General features: G+C 43.4%; 1 protein-coding gene across 1 annotated transcript in view; it reads left to right on the forward strand.

Moving 5' to 3' along the window:
- Positions 1–23400, forward strand: part of LOC143172104 (protein patched homolog 1-like) — a 98574-nt gene that overhangs the window by 19983 nt on the left and 55191 nt on the right. Inside the window, exons 3-12 of the mRNA XM_076361359.1 lie at positions 6876–7065; positions 8306–8375; positions 8492–8583; positions 10018–10216; positions 14643–14764; positions 16226–16373; positions 16954–17085; positions 17367–17522; positions 18170–18268; positions 19182–19307. Of these exons, the coding sequence (XP_076217474.1) occupies positions 6876–7065; positions 8306–8375; positions 8492–8583; positions 10018–10216; positions 14643–14764; positions 16226–16373; positions 16954–17085; positions 17367–17522; positions 18170–18268; positions 19182–19307 (1334 nt within the window). The remainder of the gene's footprint in view (positions 1–6875; positions 7066–8305; positions 8376–8491; positions 8584–10017; positions 10217–14642; positions 14765–16225; positions 16374–16953; positions 17086–17366; positions 17523–18169; positions 18269–19181; positions 19308–23400) is intronic.

Here is a 23400-nt window from a genome sequence, read left to right on the forward strand (position 1 = left end):
ATTAAGAGAGGAGCCTGTGGTTATCCGGGGGGGGATCACACACACACGAACGACACACGGACACACAGGACTTCCCTCTTCTCTGGAAAAGCCACTCAGGGGCTTTTAACAGAAACTAATATTCAGCAAAAAAGATATCTTGTCCAACCTCCCTGCTCAAGCAGGGCCACCTAGAGCCAGTTGCTCAGGACTATGTCTAGACACCTTTTGACTATCTCCAAGGATGGAGATTCCACAACCTCTCTGGGCAACCTGTTCCAGTGCTCAGTCACCCTCACAGTGGAAAAGTGTATCCTTATGTTCAGATGGAACCTCCTGTGTTTCAGTTTGTGCCCATTGCCTCTTCTCCTGTCACTGGGCACCACCGAAAAGAGACTGGCTCCGTCGTCTTTGCACCCTCTCTTCTCCCTTCAGGTATTTAAATACATTGATGAGATCCCCCCTGAGCCTTCTCTTCTCCAGGCTAAACAGTCCCAGCTCTCTCAGCCTTTCCTCATATGTGAGGCGCTCCAGTCCCTTAAACATCTTTGTGGCCCTGCGCTGGATTCTCTCCAAGTAGCTCCATGTCTCTCTTGTACTGGGGGGCCCAGAACTGTACACGGCATTCCAGGTGTGGCCTCACCAGTGCTGAGTAGAGGGGAAGGATCACCTCCCTCGACCTGCTGGCAGTACTTTGCCTAATGCAACCCAGGATACCATTAGCCTTCTTTGTGGCAAGGGCATGTTGTTGGCTCATGTTCAACTTGGTGTCCACCAGGGCCCCCAGGTCCTTTTCTGCCAAGCTGCTTTCCAGCTGGGCAGCCCCCAGCATGTGCTGGTGCATCGGGTTGTTCCTCTCCAGGTGCAGGACTTGGCACTTCCTCTTTGTCGAACTGCACGAGGCTCCTGCCTGCCCATTTCTCCAGCCTGTCCAGGTCCTTCTGGATGGCAACACAAGCCTCTGGCCTATCAGCCACTCCTCCCAGTTTTGTGTCATCAGCAAACTTGCTGAGGGTACACTCTGCCCCATCCTCCAGATCATTAATGAAGATGTTGAACAGGATCAGACCCAGTATTGACCCCTGGGGTATACCACTAGTTACTGGCCTCCAACTAGACTTCGTGCCACTGATCACTACCCTCTGGGCCCGACCATTTAGCCGGTTTCCAACCCACCTTATTTTCTGCTCATCCAGCCCATACTTCATCAGCTTCTCTATGACGATCTTATGGGAGACAGTGTCAAAAGCCTTTCTCAAGTCAAGGTAGACAATATCTCCCCTCATCTACCAAGCCAGTCATTTCATTGTAGAAGGTTATCAGGTTGGTCAAGCATGACTTCCCCTTTGTGAAGCCATGCTGACTACTCCTGATAACTTTCTTGTATGTCCAATTTGCTTAAGTATTCTCTGACGTGATCCTCTTTCACCAAGGGTAAGTATTCCTTGCCCCACACTTTTCCCCTGGTATCTGGGATTCCTGAAGGCATATCTTGCTAGTAAACACTGAGGCAAAGGAGGCATTTGTTACCTCAGCCTTTTCCATGTCCTGTGTCACCCGGTCCCCTGTCTCATTCAGCAATTGGCTCACATTTTCCCTAGTCTTCCTTTTGTCACCTATGTACTTATAGACACCCTTCTTGTTGTCTTTGACATCCCTCACCAGATTAAATTCCAGGTAGTCTTTGGTTTTCCTAACTTCATCTCTGCATGCTCGGACAGTGTATCTGTATTCCTCTGTGGTGGGTTGACCCTGGCTGGACGCCAGGTGCCCACCAAAGCTGCTCTATCACTCCCCCTCCTCAACTGGACAGGGTAGAGAAAATATAACAAAAGGCTCGTGGGTCGAGATAAGGACAGGGAGAGATCACTCACCAATTACCGTCATGGGCAAAACAGACTCAACTTGGGGAAAATTAATTTCATTTATTACCAATCAAATCAGAGTAGGATAATGAGAAAATAAAAACTAAATCTTAAAACACCTTCCCTCCACCCCTCCCTTCTTCCCAGGCTCAACTTCACTCCCAATTTTCTCTACCTCCTCCCCCGCAGTAGGGGGATGGGGAATGGGGGTTGCGGTCAGTTCATCACATGTTGTTTCTGCCGGTCCTTCCTCCTCAGAGGGATGACTCCTCACACTCTTCCCCTGCTCCAGCGTGGGGTCCCTCCCACGGGAGACAGTCCTCCACAAACTTCTCCAGCGTGGGTCCTTCCCACAGGCTGCAGTTCTTCAGGAACAGACTGCTCCAGCGTGGGTCCCCCACGGGGTCACAAGTCCTGCCAGCAAACCTGCTCCAGCATGGGCTTCCCATGGGGTCACAGCCTCCTTCGGGCATCCACCTGTTCCGGCGTGGGGTCCTCCACGGGTTGCAGGTGGATATCTGCTCCACCATGGACCTCCATGGGCTGCAGGGGGACAGCCTGCCTCACCATGGTCTTCACCACGGGCTGCAGGGATTCTGCTCCGGTTCCTGGAGCACCTCCTCCCCCTCCTTCTTCACTGACCTTGGTGTCTGCAGAGTTGTTTCTCTCACATATTCTCACTCCTCTCTCCGGCTGCAGTTGCTCAGGTTTCCCCCCCCCTTCTTAAATATGTTATCACAGAGTTGCTACCACCATCGCTGATTGGCTCGGCCTTGGCCAGCAGTGGGTCTGTCTTGGAGCCGGATGGCATTGGCTGTATCGGACATAGGGGAAGCTTCTAGCAGCTTCTCACAGAAGCCACCCCTGTAGCCCCCCGGCTACCAAAACCTTGCCACGCAAACCCAATACATCCTCCCAGGTTACCTGTCCCTGCTTCCACCCTTTGTATGCTTCCTTTTTGTGTCTGAGTGTTGCCAGGAGCATCTTGTTCATACACGGAAGCCTCCTCGCATTTGTGCCTGACTTCTTACTTGGGATGGACTGCTCTTGAGCTTGGAGGAGGTGATCCTTCAATATTAACCGGCTTTCTTAGGCCCTTCTTCCCTCTAGGGCCTTATCCCATGGGACTCTTTCAAGCAGATCCCTGAACATGCCAAAGTGTGCTCTCCTGAAGTCCAAGGTTGTGATCTTGCTTTTTGCTCTTCTCCCTCCCCTCAGGATCCTGAACTGCAACATCTCATGGTCACTGCAGCCAAAGCTGCTTTCGACCTTCATATCCCCAATGAGCCTCTCCTTGCTGGTGAATATGAGGTCCAGCAGAGCCCCTCTCCTCGTCAGCTCCTCTATCACTTGTTCAGGAAGTTGTCGACGATGCAGTCCAGGAACCTCCTGGATTGCTTATGCCCTTCTGTGTTGACCCTCCAGCAGATGTCAGGGTGGTTGAAGTCCCCCATGAGGACCAGGGTCTGTGAATGTGAGGCTGCTTCTAGCTGTGTGTATGTGTGTCTCGATCATAGCCCTGCAACTGAACACAGATTTCTAACTCATCATGTTTATTCCCCATGCTGCATGCATTAGTGTATATGCACTTCAGAGAGGCACAACAGCATGCTGATTTTCCAGAAAGGCTTTTGGGGATTTCTCCATAATGGTGCCTTGTAAGCACTTCCTTGCTTACATGCAAGATCTTTGGGCATGGCAGCCTACAGTGATTTTTGTAAACTTTCAGTTAAAAGAAGTGAAAACATCTAACTGGTAGAAACTTTTTGTAATTTTTTTGTCTTCCTTCTTGTTCTTTATTGCTTCTGATATATTGAAAGGCCACTGATGTATATATTTGCTTTTGGTCCATCCTTATGTTTTCACATAATCTTTTTTCTTCTGCAATCTAAGTTTATAATCTTTTTGTATGAGTGTTATGTTGTATAAAGTATCTGCATTTAGCCTGTGGAGTTATCTCTATTCTTTTTGGGAGAAGAAATGTTCATAATGGACCCATCAAAGAAATAATTAATTGGTGTAATGCCTTAAGAAGAATGCGCAGCAGCTCTATTGTTGAATTCTGGAACATGTGCCTGCTTTCTTGAATGTTTTTGTTATTCCTGTTTTGAATGTAAAAGGGGAAAAACCAGCTTCACTTCTGATGATAGACTTGTGTGATTGATGCAATTCAGATTAGCTAAGTTTGCCTTGTTCAGTGAAATTAATATAGTTTGACAGGATCTTGATTAGGAAGCAATAATTTCTTTTGATAATAAACAATTGGTTGCTTTCAGCAGATAGGAATGCTGCCCTTTGTCTTGCATGGCTTGATCTGTTGGTTCAAGTCCTAGTTAAATTCAAGTGAAGTGTGAGTGGAATGGGAGAGAGTATAGTAGCAGGGGTAGATGTTTATGGTTAGCTCCAAAGTCCTCATCCAATTGGGTCTTTATTGTCTTGGGTGGCATTTAAACAAAAAAAAGAGAAAGAGACATTTTGTGTTCTGAAGTACTTGCAATATAAAGGACTGCAAAAGCAAGCTTTTGTTCCAAGACATATAGATTAGGATACATGTGCTCCCCTATCCCCACTGCTTTGTCCCTGTAAGACAAAGCAAAATTTATTAGCATGTCATAGAGTACTGGCTGGTGGAGAAAGACAGCAGTGGACATGAAGTTGAAAGGGACTCAAGGATCATTGAGTCCAACTCCTGACTCCACCCAGGGCAACCTAAATGTTAAACCATATATCTAAGAGTGTTGTCCAAACACTTCTTGAACACCGACAGGCTTGGGGCCACGACCGCTTCCCTGGGGAACTTGTTCCAGTGCTTGACCACCCTCTCAGTGAAAAACCTTTTCCTAATGTTCAGTCTGAACTTCCCCTGATGCAGCTTTAAGCCATTCCTTCATGTCTTATCACCGGACACCAGAAAGAAGAGATCAGCGCCTCCCTCTCCGCTCCCCCTCACGAGGAAGTTGTAGACAGCAATGAGGTCACCCCTCAGTCTCCTCTAAGTTGAACAAACCTACTATCCTCAGCCGCTCCTCATAAGTCATGCCCTCTAGTCCTTTCACCATCTTTGGTGCCCTCCTTTGGATGCATTCTAATATTTTTATATCCTTCTTATATTGTGGAGCCCAAAACTGCACACAGTACTTGAGGTGAGACTGCACCGATGCTGAGTATAGTGGGACAATCACTTCTTTCAACACAGCAGCAGTACAACAAATCTGATATATGGGTTTGCAAAGTAACTTTCAATCTAGAATGATCATTTGATATGGAGTATGCTATTTGATTTGAATTTGCATTTAGTTGTGATTAATGTGCATATACTCAAACACTTGAGGCAAAGTCTAAATGGTTTTAGGGTTTAATTATTGATATAAATTAACAGTAGCTTTTTTGTTACCATGCATATGCAGTCTTATTTATTGTATATCCTGTCACTGTAATAAGAGGGATGTTAATAAGTTATAAGGGGAATCTAGGTATGGAATTTATACTTTGCTTTTTATTTTTTGTTACTGTGAGCTGATCATTGTTACATGATGTAACATGAGGTAGTGCCACATATGACAGGCTGAGAAAATGGTTGGAGTGTGTTGTAGAAATACTTATTTCTTCAAAGAATTCTTGAACTAAAAATTAAGTGATGCTTCGTGCCAGAATGACTATAATTGTTGAGGGCCTGATTCTGATAGCTTTATCCATGCTGGGGCCTAGCTTCTTGCCTGATGGTCCCATTAGCCCCAGGGGGGTTACAGGTAGAGTGAGGGTCCAACTGATTGAAAAAGTATGTCCTAGGCTTGTTCAGACTTGAGAATGTCATCTCTCACACTGCCGACTGGTTACAGATCAGTCTTCTATTATGTGGCCTAAGAAGAGAGAGATGTACATGTATAGTTTCTATTCCCACTGTTGCAGAACTGAACTTTGACAGTAATTCAGATCACCAGTGCCAAGGTGACTAGAACTGAAGAAAATGTAACAAATTAGACCAGGTCTGTAGCTTGGACCTAGGAGAGCAATAAAGTTAATAAATTGTAAGGGATGGAAACAATATATTGGTGGTGGTGTTCTCCTCCTCATCTGGATGTGGTCTTGATTCAGCTAATGGGCTGAATTAATTGAACCCCCTCCCACATGCATTTTCTAGAGAGACTATAGAGGAGGTTATATAAAGTATATGTACTCTAGCTGAATGCTTTTTTGTAAGTGGGAAGATAATTTTCCATTCTTATGTAATTTTCTCTGGCAAGGCAAGTTTAATATGGCTCCCTCTAGAGCCTGTCTCCTTTGCAGTCTCTCTCTGCCTTTTTCTTTTTTTTTTTAATCCCTGTTTTGATATGGAGCACATCTGCTCATCTCATGTGGGTTTAGAAACAGATGTTGTGTATGAATTATCCCCTGCATCACACCATGTTATGCAGGTACTGGACCACTAGGGCAAATTGTTTGTAGATGGTCCTTTCTGCTACACTCTGTTGCACTCAGGACTGCACCTCTTTATGTGAATTTAATATTTTTTCACTTTATATAAGGCTGAAAGAAGTACTCATGCTCACTTACTCTTTCCCTCTTCCCTTTTAACTGAAAAGAAACATCCCCTTTCTGCCTTTGCCAAATTATTTAAATAGTGTAAATTGAAGCCATTTATCTTGAAATGTGCTATTGGAGCAGACTGTTTATATAAGTGAAAGAAATTGTAACATAAGAGTATTCGGTCTGGTCTGCAAGGAAAAGGTTTTTTGGGTTTTTCTTTACATATGGAATATTGGTTCTAATATAGAAAAAACATGTTGTTTAAGAGGCTCCAATTTGCACATCAGTGTTTTAGTGCAGTAGGAACAATGGCATTTTTTTAATGGGGAATATGTTTTTTGTTACACTGTTACTAAAATAAATTTGATATTAGATTTAGAGCTACGCTGTAATCAATTTGAGGTAGAATATTCCATGCACATAGTAAAGATTTTCTGACCAGAGAGTGCTCATCATGTGAATACAGAATAAGCTAATACAAAGCTGTTAATATTTATCCATCAGTTGGTGGACGAGTGAGTCGGGAATTAAATTACACACGGCAGAAGATCGGAGAAGAGGCCATGTTTAACCCCCAGCTCATGATTCAGACTCCACAGGAAGATGGTGCTAATGTACTAACAATAGAAGCACTCAGACAGCACCTTGACTCTGCACTTCAGGCCAGCAGAGTAGATGTTTATATGTACAACAGGTAAGGAAAAAAGCAAAACTTTTCTTGATCATCTGTAACAGCTAGAAAGTGGACAGATGTTTCCTTGCATATATTTTTAATGGATAGCACTTCAGAACCTTTCCCTTAGAACTGTGTTTTAATTTGAATGTCACTAATTACTGATGCTTGAAATTGTGGCATGATAGCAGTGACCAGTTGACTTTTTAACAAATAAAATGGTGTAAGAGGTGTGGGATGAGATTCTGAAAATGTACCCTTATGAGCAGTGCTACAGTGTCCAGCATTTTTCTTGGTAAAGGAGTGATAACTGTGCTCTTAAAAATAGGACTTTATTGATGGGATTCCTAACAATGGAAAGCCTTCCAGTAATTTGAGTTTAAAGGGGAAATGCAAATGGAAGAGAAATGGCAGTGGGTGGAATTACTGGGCTATTTAATAACATAGATGCAATCATAGTAAAGTTGGCCTTCAGAGTGTCTGTGTGTACATACTGAGGGTTGGGAGTTGTCTGAAAAGCAGGAGTTAAGAGTTGTCCAACAATAAAAATACTAAAAATGCACCTTAACAAGGCACCAGCTTTGGGCTAGTGAGATCTCTCCATGACAAGTGGTTCCTCCAGGGTTACTACTTACATGATGATGTGCCTAGGGATGCTGTCTGCAAGGCATGAAGCCCGCTGTCTTTCAGCACATCTTTTCAGCACATCTAACTGATGCCTAAATGAACTAATACCTAGACTCCAATTATCTTTTACCCAGCTCCTGCCTTGTCTAAGGTGCTATAAGTCACTACAGTGGAAGTTGTAATACAGCTGAACAAGGAAAACAGAAATTCTAATGGTTTCTTTTCTCCTACATGCATGAGTCTGAGCCTGAAGCTGACTTCTCTCTCTTGTGTCACTGAGTGATATCTTAAGTCACAAGTGGTCTCATTTATATAAAGCCACATTTCTGTCCCTTTTAGTTGTGTCAACTAGCCTATTAATCCAAAAGTAGCTCCATTATTTTAATGACTTTTACAGAGACTGTTTAGCATAAATGAAATAAATATTTCTAGTTATAACTACAAAAAGAAAGGCCTTTTCTTTTTTGTGAGGTTGTGATATACCTACATTGAATAAAATTTGTCTTTCTCAGTGATTCACTACTTGAGGCCACCATGTCTATGTGAGTTGCAATTTTAATGTATGTTACATTTTAAAAATAACTTTTCAGTAATTGTGAAAGAAAAAAATACTTGTTCTTTATATTTATTACAGACAATGGAAATTGGAACACTTATGTTATAAATCAGGAGAACTCATCACAGAAGCAGGTTACATGGACCAGGTAGGCATAACAAGGCATTTGGTTATAAACATTTTATATTCTCATGATTCAGCTTGTGGTGTTTAGATTATATTGTAGTCTAACTGTGTTTTTTTTCCCCTTTCTGACTTTGACAGATCATAGAATATCTTTATCCTTGTTTAATTATCACTCCTTTGGACTGCTTCTGGGAGGGAGCAAAGCTACAGTCAGGAACTGCCTATCTATTGTAAGCATGCTGTTTTTATAACTTTCCAGTCCGTCTGATTTTAATAGTAAAATGATGCATGATTTTGAGTTGCATCCCATTGCTTATTCAGATTCTGGTTTAACCAAAACATAAAAAATAAATTGTAGTGTCTTTGCAGAAAATGCGCATGGATTTTTTTTTTAATTGAACAAAGATTTTTCTGTTTCTAAAAGATGATTTGTATGCATCAATTTAAGTCCTGTGTCATTACTTTTCTCGCTCTGCTAGCATGCAAAAGGAAATATAAATTCTGAATTCAAGGTTTTTAAATTGTATGTTTTTTTGGAAATAAACTTTTTCCCTTTTTTTTTTTTTTGGTCCGTTCCCCCCCCAAACTACAAAAACATTGGCTGGGAATTAATTTTATTTCTAAGAAAATGTAGGCCTCTTGGGTAAAAACTCGAGTCTTCCTAAGGAAAAAAACTCAAATCCTTTGCTTATGAGATTATTAAAGAAAACAAATATATCTTTTATGGGTGGTTTCTCACAATTTGCAAGTGTGATATTATATGCCCTGGATCATTCAGAGAGTTAATTGTTAATCTGTGCAGGCATTTTCTGTTAATTATGGAAGAGTTAGCATTTGAGTTATTGTTTCTGTCCTGGTTTGCATGTCTCTGTGAAAGCAATTTGCAATGGCTATCTCCTAACATTTAGTGTACAGTTTTAGATGGGGAAATAAGGGGGGTTGCATTTTCTGGTTGGGAGATTTTGATTAAAGAATTAAGCCTGGTTAAGCAGATACAGTGTAGTTTGAATCACAGAATAAGGCAGCCAAAAGCCTTTGTAGTCTGTCAACATCACAAATTCAAAAGTGGAAAGGGGTGGGAGACATGACAGTGATAGCGATGACAGCCATGGTAGCAGGAAAACTTGATGGTTGATAGTCAAGCAGCCAGGGCATTTGCAGGAGCACAGAATTGTTATAGATAAACAAAGATCAGCTATATTGATTGATTACATTTGCAAGATGATTATTAGACTAGCAAGAAATAATCTGATACTATGTGAAAGGATTTCTTTCCTCAGCCCCCTCCCTTCTTTCCCTCTCCCCTCCCTCCAAATTCTTTGAAGCAGCAGTTGGCTGCTTTTTTGTTATTTAGGTGCTTGATGGTTTGTTTTACTTGGTTTGTAAGTGAAAGTATTTTTAACATGTGAATATTCCCTTTCATACAGTAAATTGGTATGTAAGTACTGACTATTTTTGTTAAAATCACCACAGGGCTACAAGAAAAGTATACATAAACAAATATAATTAAAACATGCATTTCATTTTATGAAACAACCTTACCAGAAAGGGTTATAGCTTGTAACAGAAAAAAACTTCTTCATTTGTGCAAATACAAATTAAAAATTTATGTTTCAGTACTTATTTTGGGTTTTTTTGTCATTTTTCCCTGATTTCTTTTACAGAGGGAAACCTCCTTTGCAGTGGATCAACTTTGACCCCTTAGAATTCTTAGAAGAGTTAAAGAAAATAAACTACCAAGTGGAGAGCTGGGAAAAAATGCTGAATAAAGCAGAGGTTGGTCATGGTTATATGGATCGACCTTGTCTGAATCCTGCTGATCCTGATTGCCCAATCACAGCTCCCAACAAAAATTCCACCAAAGTAAGTTTGCTTATCTTTGTGTATATCTTTTCAAGGGAGGCTCTGTACGTGTGGTGAGAGAAAAGGGTACCATTGCCTTCCAAGTAATATATATTTTATTTTCTTCAGTGATTTCATTATTCGGTTCCTATTATATACCATTAGCCCAGAGTCACTAACTTTCCCTCAGCCTGTGAGAGGGATGATGATATTAATCACACATATTTAGAGTGAGATTACAGTTCTCGGTTACTGGCTGGGTGTTGCAATGTGGTGACACACCATTTAGAATCATAGAATAGTTTGGGTTGGAAGGGACCATTAAAGGTCATCTAGCCCAACCCCCCTGCCGTGGGCAGGGATATCTTCAACTAGATCAGGTTGCTCAGAGCCCCATCCAACCTGACCTTGAATGTTTCCAGGGATGGGGCATCCACCACCTCTCTGGGCAACCTATTCCAGTGTTTCACCACCCTCAGCATAAAAAATTTCTTCCTTATATCTAGTTTAAAGCTACCCTCTTTTAGTTTAAAACCATTCCCCCTTGTCCTGTCGCCACAGACCCTGCTAAAAAGTTTGTCCCCATCTTTCTTATAAGCCCCCTTTAAGTACTGATAGGCTGCAATAAGGTCTCCCCGGAGCCTTCTCCTCTCCAGGCTGAATAAAACCAACTCTCTCAGCCTTTCTTCATAGGAGAGGGGTTCCATCCCCCTGATCATTTTCGTGGCCCTCCTCTGGACCTGCTCCAACAGGTCCGTGTCTTTCTTATGCTGAGGGCCCCAGAGCTGGATGCAGTACTCCAGGTGGGGTCTCACCAGAGCAGAGTAGAGGGGCAGAATCACCTCCCTCGACCTGCTGGCCACGCTTCTTTTGATGCAGCCCAGGATACGCTTGGCCTTCTGGGCTGCGAGCGCACATTGCTGGCTCATGTCCAGCTTCTCATCCACCAGTACCCCCAAGTCCTTCTCGGCAGGGCTGCTCTCAATCCCTTCATCCCCCAGCCTGTATTGATACCGGGGGTTGCCCCGACCCAGGGGCAGGACCTTGCACTTGGCCTTGTTAAACTTCACGAGGTTCACACGGGCCCACTTCTCCAGCTTGTCCAGGTCCCTCTGGATGGCATCCCGTCCCTCTGGCGTGTCAACCGCACCACTCAGCTTGGTGTCATCTGCAAACTTGCTGAGGGTGCACTCGATCCCACTGTCTATGGCATTGATGAAGATATTAAACAGTACTGGTCCCAATACGGACCCCTGAGGGACACCACTTGTCACCAACCTCCATCTGGACATTGAGCCGTTGACCACTACCCTCTGGATGTGACCATCCAACCAATTCGTCTTTCACCAGACAGTCTACCCATCAAATCCATACCTCTCCAAGTTAGCGACAAGGATGTTGATAGGGACCATATCAAAGGTCTTACAGAAGTGCATGTAGATGACATCTGTAGCCCTTCCCGTGTCCACTGATGTAGTCACTCCATCATAGAAGGCCACTAGGTTGGTCAGGCAGGACTTGCCCTTGGTGAAGCCATGCTGGCTGTCTCGAATCACCTCCCTGTCCTCCATGTGCCTTAGCATAGCTTCCAGGAGGATCTGTTCCATGGTCTTCCCAGGCACAGAGGTGAGACTGACTGGCCTGTAGCTCCCCTGGGTCTTCCTTTTTTCCCTTCTTAAAAATGGGGGTTATGTTTCCCCTTTTCCAGTCAGTGGGAGCTTCACCGGACTGCCACGACTTCTCAAATATGATGGATAGTGGCTTAGCAACTTCATCCGCCAGTTCCTTCAGGACCCGCGGGAGGATCTCATCGGGTCCCATGGACTTGTGCACCTTCAGGTGCCTGAGATGGTCTCGAACCTGATGTTCTCCCACAGTGGGCGGCTCTTCATTCTCCCAGGCCCCGCCTTTGCCTTCTGCAGCTTGGGCGGTGAGGCTCGAGCACTTGCCGGTGAAGACCGAGGCAAAAAAGTCATTGAGTACCTCCGCCTTCTCCATGTCCCGGGTAACCAGGTCTCCCGTTTCATTCCGGAGAGGGCCCACATTTTCCCTCGCCTTCCTTTTATCCCCGACGTACCTATAGAATCTTTTCTTGTTGCCCTTGACGTCCCTGGCCAGATTTAATTCTATCAGGGCTTTAGCTTTCCTAACCTGATCCCTGGCTGCTTGGACAATTTCTCTGTATTCCTCGCAGGCTACCTGTCCTTGCTTCCACCCTCTGTAGGCTTCCTTTTTGTGTTTGAGTTTGTCCAGGAGCTCCTTGTTCATCCACGCAGGCCTCCTGGCGTTTTTGCCTGACTTCCTCTTTGTTGGGATGCATCGCTCCTGAGCTTGGAGGAGGTGATCCTTGAATATTACCCAGCTTTCCTGGGCCCCTCTTCCCTCCAGGGCTTTGTCCCATGGCACTCTACCAAGCAGATCCCTGAAGAGGCCAAAGTCCGCTCTCCTGAAGTCCAGGGCAGTGAGCTTGCTGTGCGCCCTCCTCGGTGCCCTAAGGATCTTGAACTCCACCATTTTGTGGTCGCTGCAGCCCAGGCTGCCCTTGAGCTTCACATTCCCCACCAGCCCCTCCTTGTTGGTGCGAACAAGGTGCAGCGTAGCACCTCTCCTCGTTGGCTCCTCTACCACTTGGAGAAGGAAGTTATCATCGACGCATTCCAGGAACCTTCCGGATTGCTTATGCCCTGCCGTGTTGTCCCTCCAACAGATGTCGGGGTGGTTGAAGTCCCCCATGAGGACCAGGGCTTGTGAGCGTGAGGCTGCTCCTATCTGTCTATAGAGGGCCTCATCCGCTCGGTCTTCCTGGTCAGGTGGCCTGTAGCAGACCCCCACTGTAATGTCACCTGTCCCTGCCTTCCCTTTGATCCTGACCCACAAGCTCTCGGTCAGCTCCTCATCCATCCCCAGGCAGAGCTCCATGCACTCCAGCTGGTCATTGACATAGAGGGCGACACCCCCTCCTCGTCTCCCCTGCCTGTCCTTCCTAAAGAGCCTGTATCCCTCCATCCCAACACTCCAATCATAGGAGCCATCCCACCACGTCTCTGTGATGCCAATAAGATCATAGCCCTGCAGGCGTGCGCACATCTCTATCAGCTGTCGCCTTTTCTTAATTGCACTGGTTGTTATACAGGGGGCAGATCCGGCTGCCTTACTCAGCTCCAGCGTCTCTCCTGATGTAATGGGTCTTTCCTCTTCAGTCTGCAGAGCGGTGAAGCGGTTCTGCAAGGGCACCTCAGGCTTCGGGGGAAGTCTCTTCCTCCTGCTGGTCCTTGCCGTTGCAACCGTCCATTCTTCTGCATTATTGGCCCCCCTCCCTTCTGTGTGTGCTGGTGGGAGAGTTTTTGGCTGTTTCACTGTGGGTCCACTGCAGACTGCACTTGGAACCAGCTATCTAGCTCCTTCTCTGCCTCCCTGATGTTACGCAGCCTTCTCACCGCCTCCTGCAGCTCAGCTACCTGCTGCAGGAGGTCCTCGACCTGGGCACACCTTTTGCAGGCAGGTCTGCCACCTGTCTCTGCCCCAGGAGAGAGGTCTAGGCACTTCCTGCAGCCTGAGGTCTGCACTGCAGCCTCTCCCTTCAGCAGTTCCGTCTGCGTGGAGACATCGGCCGCCGCTGGGGTAGATGGTGCAGACCCCCCAGCCGGGTCCGTGGCCTTTGTTCTCAGGTGAGTGCCCGCCTTGAGGGTCAGGTAGGATGAGTGCCCTTGACCTTTGCCGATGATCACAGAACAGTGCCTGGTTGCTGGGTTATGTGTACTCCAAGTCTCCCACTTGGCCTGTGGAATGCCCCTCCTTCGAAGAGGCGCCCTCCCTGCGCACCCTCCCGTGCGAACTGCCGCACCACGCCCTAGCTGACGTGCTACGCCCTGTTTGCCCGTCCTGGTGGCTAGCGCTCCCTGGGGCTGCCTTTAGTGGGAATGGGGGGTGGCTGCCGTTACTCCTGGCCCCGCCCACACCTCGTCAGCCACCCTCGTGAGAGCTGCCGGCGGGTCCCTGCGCTCCCGTGGGGTTTCCCCGGCTCAGGAACCCCCCCCCATACGCCATGATCCGCCGCTCCGCTGCGGGACGCACCCACACCGGAGCTGATTGCCTCTGAGAGTGACCCAGCAGGCAACATGCCTCAGGCAGATGCAGTCACTCCTGGAATACGGCTGCTGCTGTACACTGACACCGTGCAGCAAGGTCTTCCTTCAACTAGGGCCAGTTTTGTTGACCCAATTTTATATATCCCTTTCTCAGTCACACTAGGCTTTGGAGAAGTTGCTGTCTGGTGAACAAGTATCGGGCTAGTTTGTCTACTCCATTTGTTGAACACATTTCTCTTTGTAGACTTCCTAGATGATCTTCAATATCTGTTATTTCAGTACACTAGGTGTTGATTTAGGATATGAGTTTGTCTGAAGTTGTGCAACTGATGAATTGCTTCTTTAAAACTTTTTTCTAGCCTCTTGATGTGGCTCTTGTTTTGAGTGGTGGATGCTATGGACTGTCAAGAAAATACATGCATTGGCAGGAGGAATTGATTATAGGTGGTACAGTCAAGAATAGTTCTGGTAAACTTGTTAGGTAAGCAAACAAATGTTTACAGAAAAGTTTAAAATTTTTCTTTGTTAGGGTTTGGGGTTTTTTTGGCAGGGGGCCAGATCATGCAAAATCAGCTGCCTTTCAGAATCTGTGAATGATGTGTATTATGAACCCTGGTCTAGGAGGACATCCCTGATGAGGACAGAATTTAAGAGTGATTAGACAGTTGTTTAAATTTAAGGAGGTGTCATTGCTACCTGCTTCTAACCTAAGAATGATAGTGTACATTGCTCAGAAATAATTTTTTTCCTGGCAACTTTGTTATTTAGAGTGTATGTATAAAGCATTGAACAGTATTTAAAACACTGAAGAACTTTGATTGTGTTTTTGAAATATGATCAAAGGAAAAAAGGGGGGAAAATAACTTTGGTAACGTGCCCACTCATTTGACTTTTCTCAGAATTCCAAAATGTCCATTGAACTGTTTGTTTAGGGTCAACACAGAGAAAAGTATATTCTTTATGTCACTGTATCTTGAATACTCTTTTGACTGATGAAATAAAACCCTTTGTTTCAGACTTCTTGAAGAAGTCATGGAACACTGGACTTCGGGGGGGAAACCCCTTGAAATAGAACTGTGTTAAAAAAAATAGGACATATAAAAACATTATTTAGATGTATACACTGAATCCAAATTTATATTAAACTAAAAGAAGTATAATTCTTGCATATTTAATACAGACAATTTTTACTAGAACTTTTGATATGGATTTTGATGTTTTTTACATTGACACTAAATATTGAAGTTTAATTTCTTACTAATTTTGATTTATTCTGAAAAACTGCACAAAAGTGTCTTCTAACAAATAGCCAAAGACTTTATTCTTGGTGAAAAATAAAATAGTTCCTTAAGCTTCTAAAATTGTTGGATACAGTTACATACTGTGGAAATTTATGATGGATAATTATTGCCTTTTGTGTATTCTTTGCTGCTTGTCAGGCATGCGCTCATGTCACAGTTTAGTCTGGCATTTCTCTCCAAGGGATGAAAAAGACCGAGGTCTTCAAATGACAAATTGCCAACAGCATTTGCAAGATCTCATAGGAATAACTGTTCCTGTGTCCTCCTCATAGCAATCTGTCTGTCAGTCATGATCTTTATAACTGATTTGTAGGGTTACATTCTTTGCTCCTGAAACTGATCCTATTGAAAATAATGGCAAAACTCTCAGTAACTTCAGTGAAAACAGACTTAGCCTCAATACTGTATAGACCAGTACAGCTGCACCAGATACATAGTAGAATAATTATACTCTGTTCAATTTTAATTTATTTAAAACATTTAAAAACATTTAAAAACATTTAACACACGTGGCCTATAAAATCAAGAACTCGTGCAAGCTCCTATTAGGCTCTCATTTGAGCCTTTATGCAGTGAAAAATCATTTCCTGAAAATGCTTATTTTATGCCTCTTTCTCCTCTCTCTTCTCTCCCTGTTACAGTGCCCAGGCTTTGCAAACCATGTTTCAGTTAATGACTCCTAAGCAAATGTATGAGCACTTCAAGGGGTATGAATATGTTTCACATATCAACTGGAGTGAGGATAAGGCAGCAGCAATTCTGGAAGCCTGGCAGCGGATGTATGTTGAGGTAAAATTGAAAATAACCTAGATATCTTGCTATAAAGTTTTACTAAGATCCACTGCCTTCAGTTGTGACTTTTTATAGTATTTTCTCAAGGAAGATGCTTAAACTAGAATTGAGTGTTGTCTCCTGGTTTTAAAGTTATCCTTGCGCTGTAACAGACTATTTAAAAAGGCTGATTTCTTCTTTTTTTTAATTAAGAAGCTGCTTGCTTATTCACATATGAGAAGCCATGAAGGTTTTACTGTTTGCTGGACCTTGGATTAAAGGCAAAACTCATACAACAGCAAATCAGTGGCAGAGTTATGGAAAGAAGAAACCTCCTTTACATTTCAGGAGTTAAGTTAAATGTTTTGAATGAGCTGTGAATGCAGTGGCCTTTCCTGAAGGATGTAAATTCTTGTTTGATAATCAGTAGCTTGCACCAAAAATATTTATTTCATGTAGCATCAGTGAAATCTCTCGTATAGGGTGTGTGCTTTAACAGGAACATTAAGGCAAAAGTAGTTGATTTCAGATATGTGCTGTAGAAGAGGATAATGGGCTTTTTTTTTAGCCACACTAAGTTTTATTTTTCTTTCCATAGGTTGTTCATCAAAGTGTTGCACAAAACTCTACTCAGAAGGTGCTTTCCTTTACTACAACTACCCTGGATGACATTCTAAAGTCATTTTCTGATGTCAGTGTTATCAGAGTAGCTAGTGGCTACTTACTAATGGTAAGAAAATAAATTCTATTTATTTAATTGACTCCAGTAGTATAGCAGGGCTCATATGGCTGCCTCATTGTTACCAGTCAACAGTCCAGAACATTTTCAGAATACTTAAAATAAAAATTGCAGTTTGTAAACATTTGCCTCAGGGTTGTCACCTATTCCTCTATGTAACATCTCTGATGTGTCTGTTCTGTTTAAAAACGCTTGTAAGCTGTGTATGTTGTTGTGGGGAGATAGTTGATAGGGAAGGATCCATTCTAATCCAATCCCTGCTCTGCTTTCAGCTTGCCTACGCCTGTTTAACAATGCTGCGGTGGGACTGTGCCAAGTCTCAGGGTGCTGTGGGGCTGGCAGGAGTCATCTTGGTTGCTCTCTCAGTGGCTGCAGGACTGGGTCTGTGCTCATTGATTGGAATTTCCTTTAATGCTGCCACAACTCAGGTATTAAGGAGCCACAAGTCTGCTGCTAAATTACAAGAACTTTGTTAGTAAATGAACACATCTGAATCAACCTTTGAGGAAAAACAAAAGCTGAGAAAGTATTTTGAGTTTTAGATTTTTTACTTGTGTCTTTCTCCTATCTAATAGCTTGTGCTGTGAGAAATTAAGAGAATGTTCTGCCAAATGATTTTAAAGAAAAAGGCAGATATCCTGCAGTTTGTTTAATTAAGTAGATTCTAGGATATTTGTTTTTCTGTGTCCCAATATGAGTGCAAGCATCCAGTTGTACATAAGAAGCTGCAAGTTTTGTCCTTACATCTGAATATATCAGGATGTTAAACTCCTGAAAATATTTTGAAAATAACTTCAAATATTATCTGATATTCTTTGCCTACCAAAAACTTGAATTACTTTTAGCGAGGTTTTGTCCCTGTAAATGGTATACTGCAAGTTCCTCAGCAGTCTTTCAGAATAAAAGTTAATAGCTGTATTGCATCCTATTGATTTTCATTTTAACCTTGGATTTGTGTTCAGAGTGTAGTGTAAAGGTTATTTTGATTAGCCATCTAATGACTAGCTGCATGGTAGATCATAAGAATAATATAAAAACGTTCTTGGTTTTTTGCTTGTTTTGTTTCTCCCCCAAGGTTTTGCCTTTTCTTGCTCTTGGAGTTGGTGTAGATGATGTATTCCTTCTGGTACATGCATTTAGTGAAACAGGGCAGAATAAGAGAATTCCATTTGAGGTAATGACAAAATGGGGAGTTGGGGGAAAATAAAAGAATAGAATAAAAGAAAAAGCCTCATATAGGAAAATATATTATCCTAGAATTAGTTAGCAATGATTTTTTTAAAAAGCTTTTGTTTCAGAGATCTTTGTCCTAGGGCCTGTTTTTCTTTCCTTTTATTTATAATTAACCATGACATTCACATTATTCACATTATGAAATCTAAGATCCTCCTCACTTTTATAATCTTTTCCTTTTATTGACCTTTTTATTCTCAGTCCAAAGTTTCATATCCAAAGTACAAATCATTTAAAAGCAATATATATTTGCCAGTTTTGTTTTGTACAAGCAATGTCTTCCATGTGCTCTTTCCAGCTGGTTCGGCATGCAGGCACTACAAACTCATTGTGCTATAACCTCCATATGCTTCAGAATAACCTACTGCGTTGGGAAAGGGTCCTGCATTTGATTCTCTCTGTTTTTTTGTGTGGTTCCTGGGGTTTCTGTTTTGTTTTTTTTACATGCTTCTTCAAGACATTATGCATCTACGCTGTTAATGCATGCTTATTTTGTCTGAAAAATGTTGAGAACACCAAGTGACTGCACTGATACAAAATACATTCAACTTAATAACTGATGTATTTGATATAATGTCAGTATCCATTTAGCTTTGACTTTTGAAGCCAGTGTCAGCTTTGATAATGTTTGCTACCCTCAAAAAATGTAAGCACTTCATATGTCATCTGCTTTTCTCCTGGACAGTGTACTTAGTATATTGTTTATTCTTACATACTCTCAAATGCACACTTGTATTCAGAATTTCCTTGTAATAGTTTTCACTGTTACTATGTTATATCTGTAGGATGACCCCTTCATTTGCAGGACATCACCTTATTCACTTGACTTGTATGACACGTCATTTGTTTTGCAGGACAGAACAGGTGAATGTTTGAAGCGAACAGGAGCAAGTGTAGCCCTTACATCTATCAGCAATGTTACTGCTTTCTTTATGGCTGCCTTAATCCCTATTCCTGCTTTACGAGCGTTTTCACTCCAAGTAAGTTTTTATGTTGTTTTGTTAGCTCTTGTAGATGGTGTCATCATGGAAAGCAAATGATAATAACTGTTAGTGGTAGTGTTAAAGTCCATGTTCAGTGCTTCTGCAGTTCACTGAACCAATATGTGATCACTGTTTACCATAGTTCTTGGTGATAACCAATTGCTCTCTCCCCTTGATTCTGCTCCTTCCGTTTCTCATGCCTTGAGTCTCTCACATCCTGTTGGCGGGTGTAAGAATATCCTGACCCATCCCAACTAGGTTGAGTGCAAAAACCAAGAAGTATGCAACTAAGCAGAAACAAGCCTCCAGCAAGATTTGGATCCTTAAGGCAGTCTAGACCAGTAAACTGTACTCTAGTTTACACCATCACATTCCTAAGTAGGAATTTAATCCTTTGGTTTGTCCAATTTGCTGCTATTACAAACCATAACCAAAGTGCAATGACAGCAGCGAGAATGCATTTCTCACATTAATTATTACTGCAGCAGTTTGTACTGACTTGTTCCCAATGTAATTTTAGCAAAATGTTGGAGAAAACTTCATCAAGAATTTTCTGTTCTGTTCTGTTTTGAGAGAAAATGTGAATTTTCTGTGCTGAAGCATGTATTGCTTTCTCTCCCTTTCTCTATTTGTCTTCTCTTTTTTTTTGTTATAATATAGCTTCAGGAAGATGAAATATTAAGGATGCTGAAGAAAGCTTCTTTTGAAAGCAAGGGCTCTTTGAAGAAAGCTCTGGGAAGTTCTCCTCTGACACGTTTTTAACACACAAGCGATTTATAGCATTGGCTGACCTTGGTGCAGAGCAGGCAAACTACTTTTTCAGTAGTCATTTTTCCTCTGTTATAGCCTAGCTCTCCAATCATTTTTCATTCTCCTTGAGCCCCTGACCTACCCAGAGGAAGCAAGGGCTGCATTTTTTCTTAATACCTGAGGCAATTATTGCTGTTTTCAGCAATTTAAGCATGCCTGCATTAAGGTATTAAATGATAAAGTGTTCATGATTGCAGCTACATGACAAACATTACTAACTTGTTTACCATTTTCTTCTCAATAGGCAATTTGGTAGTGAATAACAGAGAAAGTAAAGGGGAATAAAGGCATTGGTTTGCTGCATAGTTGAGCAGATATCTGTGGCATCTTAAACTAGAGCTTTACTCCTGAATAGTTAGCAGTATTTAGTTCTGCTGTCTTGCCAAAACCTAGATCTCTCTTCTTACAGGGGATATGACAGTGAATTGTTTTATATTATGGCAAAGACCAGTTTGAGTGTGTGAAATATTTTTGAAGTGTAACACTTCTTTTGAAAGAAGTGATTTATGTCATCTAAATCTCGGGGTACCCAGCCCGCTGAGCTGGAAGACAGAGACAGGGAGCAGAATGAAGCCCCCATAATCCAAGGGGAAATGGTTAGCGACCTGCTACACCACTTAGACACACACACAAGTCTATGGGGCAGGATGGGATCCACCCAAGGGTACTGAGGGAGCTGGCGGAAGTGCTCACCAAGCCACTTTCAGTCCTTTATCAGCAGTCCTGGCTAACCAGGAAGGTCCCAGTTGACTGGAGGTTAGCAAATGTGACGCCCATCTACAAGAAGGGCCGGAAGGAGGATCCGGGGAACTACAGGCCTGTCAGCCTGACCTCGGTGCCAGGGAAGGTTATGGAGCAGATTATCTTGAGTGCCATCACATGGCACGTACAGGACAACCAGGTAATCAGGCCCAGTCAGGATGGGTTTATGAAAGGCAGGTCCTGCTTGACTAACCTGATCTCCTTCTATGACCAGGTGACCCGTTTAGTGGATGAGGGAAAGGCTGTGGATGTTGTTTACCTGGACTTTAGTAAAGCCTTTGACACTGTCTCCCACAGCATTCTCCTGGAGAAACTGGCTGCTCATGGCTTGGACGGGTGTGCTGTTTGCTGGGTAAAAAAACTGGCTGGACGGCCGGGCCCAGAGAGTTGTGGTGAATGGAGTTCAATCCAGTTGGCGGCCGGTCACGAGCGGTGTTCCCCAGGGCTCAGTATTGGGGCCAGTTCTGTTTAATATCTTTATCAATGATCTGGACGAGGGGATGGAGTGCTCCCTCAGGAAGTCTGCAGGTGACACCAAGTTGGGCGGGAGCATTGATCTCCTTGAGGGCAGAAGGGCTCTACAGAGGGATCTGGACAGGCTGGATCGATGGGCCGAAGCCAACTGTATGAGATTCAACAAGGCTAAGTGCCGGGTCCTGCACTTGGGTCACAACAACCCCATGCAGCGCTACAGGCTTGGGGAAGAGTGGCTGGAAAGCTGCCTGTCGGAAAAGGACCTGGGGATGCTGGTTGACAGCCGGCTGAATATGAGCCGGCAGTGTGCCCAGGCGGCCAAGAAGGCCAATGGCATCCTGGCCTGTATCAGAAATAGTGTGGCCAGCAGGAGTAGGGAAGTGATCGTGCCCCTGTACTCGGCCCTGGTGAGGCCGCACCTCGACTACTGTGTTCAGTTTTGGGCCCCGCACTACAAGAAGGACGTCGAGGTGCTGGAGCGTGTCCAGAGAAGGGCAACGAAGCTGGTGAAGGGTCTGGAGAACAAGTCTTATAAGGAGCGGCTGAGGGAACTGGGACTGTTTAGTCTGGAGAAAAGGAGGCTGAGGGGAGACCTCATCGCACTCTACAACTACCTGAAAGGAGGTTGTAGCGAGGTGGGTGTCGGTCTCTTCTCCCAAGTAACAAGCAACAGGGCAAGAGGAAATGGCCTCAAGTTGCGCCAGGGGAGGTTTAGATTGGACGTGAGGAAAAATTTCTTTACTGAAAGAGTGGTTAAACATTGGAACAGGCTGCCCAGGGAAGTGGTTGAGTCCCCATCCCTGGAGGTATTTAAAAGACGTGTAGATGTGGTGCTGAGGGACATGGTTTAGTGGTGGACTTGGCAGTGTTAAGCTAACGGTTGGACTTGATGATCTTAAGGGTCTTTTCTAATCTAAATAATTCTATGATTCTATTCCATAATCTGTGGTCCAAACTGAAACATCTAACATATCTTAAGCAGCAAAAAGGATACTGGAGATCTTCACTAGGAATCAGAAGAGAGGTCCTATTTTCCCTTTGTCTGGCTTTGCAGTGACCGTGCTTTATAGAAGCTACTTCAGCCTAAATGCCACTCTCCTCATAAGAACCCAACAGGGATGGGTCATTTTATCCTAGTCACACTGCTGTGCTGCTTTCTTTGATCAAATTTTGCTCAGCCTGTTCTCACTTTTCATATCAGAACATGGTAGGTTGCCTTTGTAATATCTGTGGAGACAACAGCTGTAATTGTTACTGTAATTTGAGTATAAATTAAATTTATCTTTTTTTAAAAGTCTGGTTTTTTGCCTGCTGCCATGTCTTATGACTTGCTGTAAACTGACTCAGCAGAAGTTCTAGAAAAGGAAGCCCATGTTGTCAAATGCATGGTGCTTTCAAAAAGCAAAACGAAAGACAAAGTTTCCGATGAGATTTCAACATATCCATGTATGAACATGATGATATTATTCAGAATGACATCCTGATCAAAGTTATTTTTAAGGCAGTGATTAACATGGAATCTATGTGTAGGTACATTTGGGTGTCCAGAAATGAATGTTTGAGTGGCTCAATCTTTTCTCAGATGCATCTGTAATCTGTCTTTCCTCGCACATAGTAACCCTTCATATATATAAAAGTGATGGAAAAGTGTGCAGAAAGGCCAACCAGAGACCCATACTGAGGATTTATTGGTACTAGAGCAATCTGTGTATATAAGTTAGGAACCACTGAAATTACAGCCCTTATTGTTAGAAAGGAACGTCTATTATTTGCATTGTCTAGCTTCACGAGGTATAATCAAAACCAGGTAATGCATTTAATCATAGCATTCAGAATCAGATAACCATGGCAGATTTTGGCAGGTGGTCTGTATATTTGGATTTCTTTATTCACAGTCTTCTTCCTCCCTGTCCCTCTTACTCAGGCTTGTTTAAACAGGAATTCCTTGTCATCTTTGATAGCTTTCTAGCAAAACTTAGAAAGCAATGAAATACTGCAGTTTACTTTTCACAGATGCTGCCTTCTCATCTAGATAGTGAATTAT

The sequence above is a fragment of the Aptenodytes patagonicus genome, chromosome W, assembly GCF_965638725.1.
Source record: "Aptenodytes patagonicus chromosome W, bAptPat1.pri.cur, whole genome shotgun sequence".
Taxonomy (NCBI): Eukaryota; Metazoa; Chordata; class Aves; order Sphenisciformes; family Spheniscidae; genus Aptenodytes; species Aptenodytes patagonicus.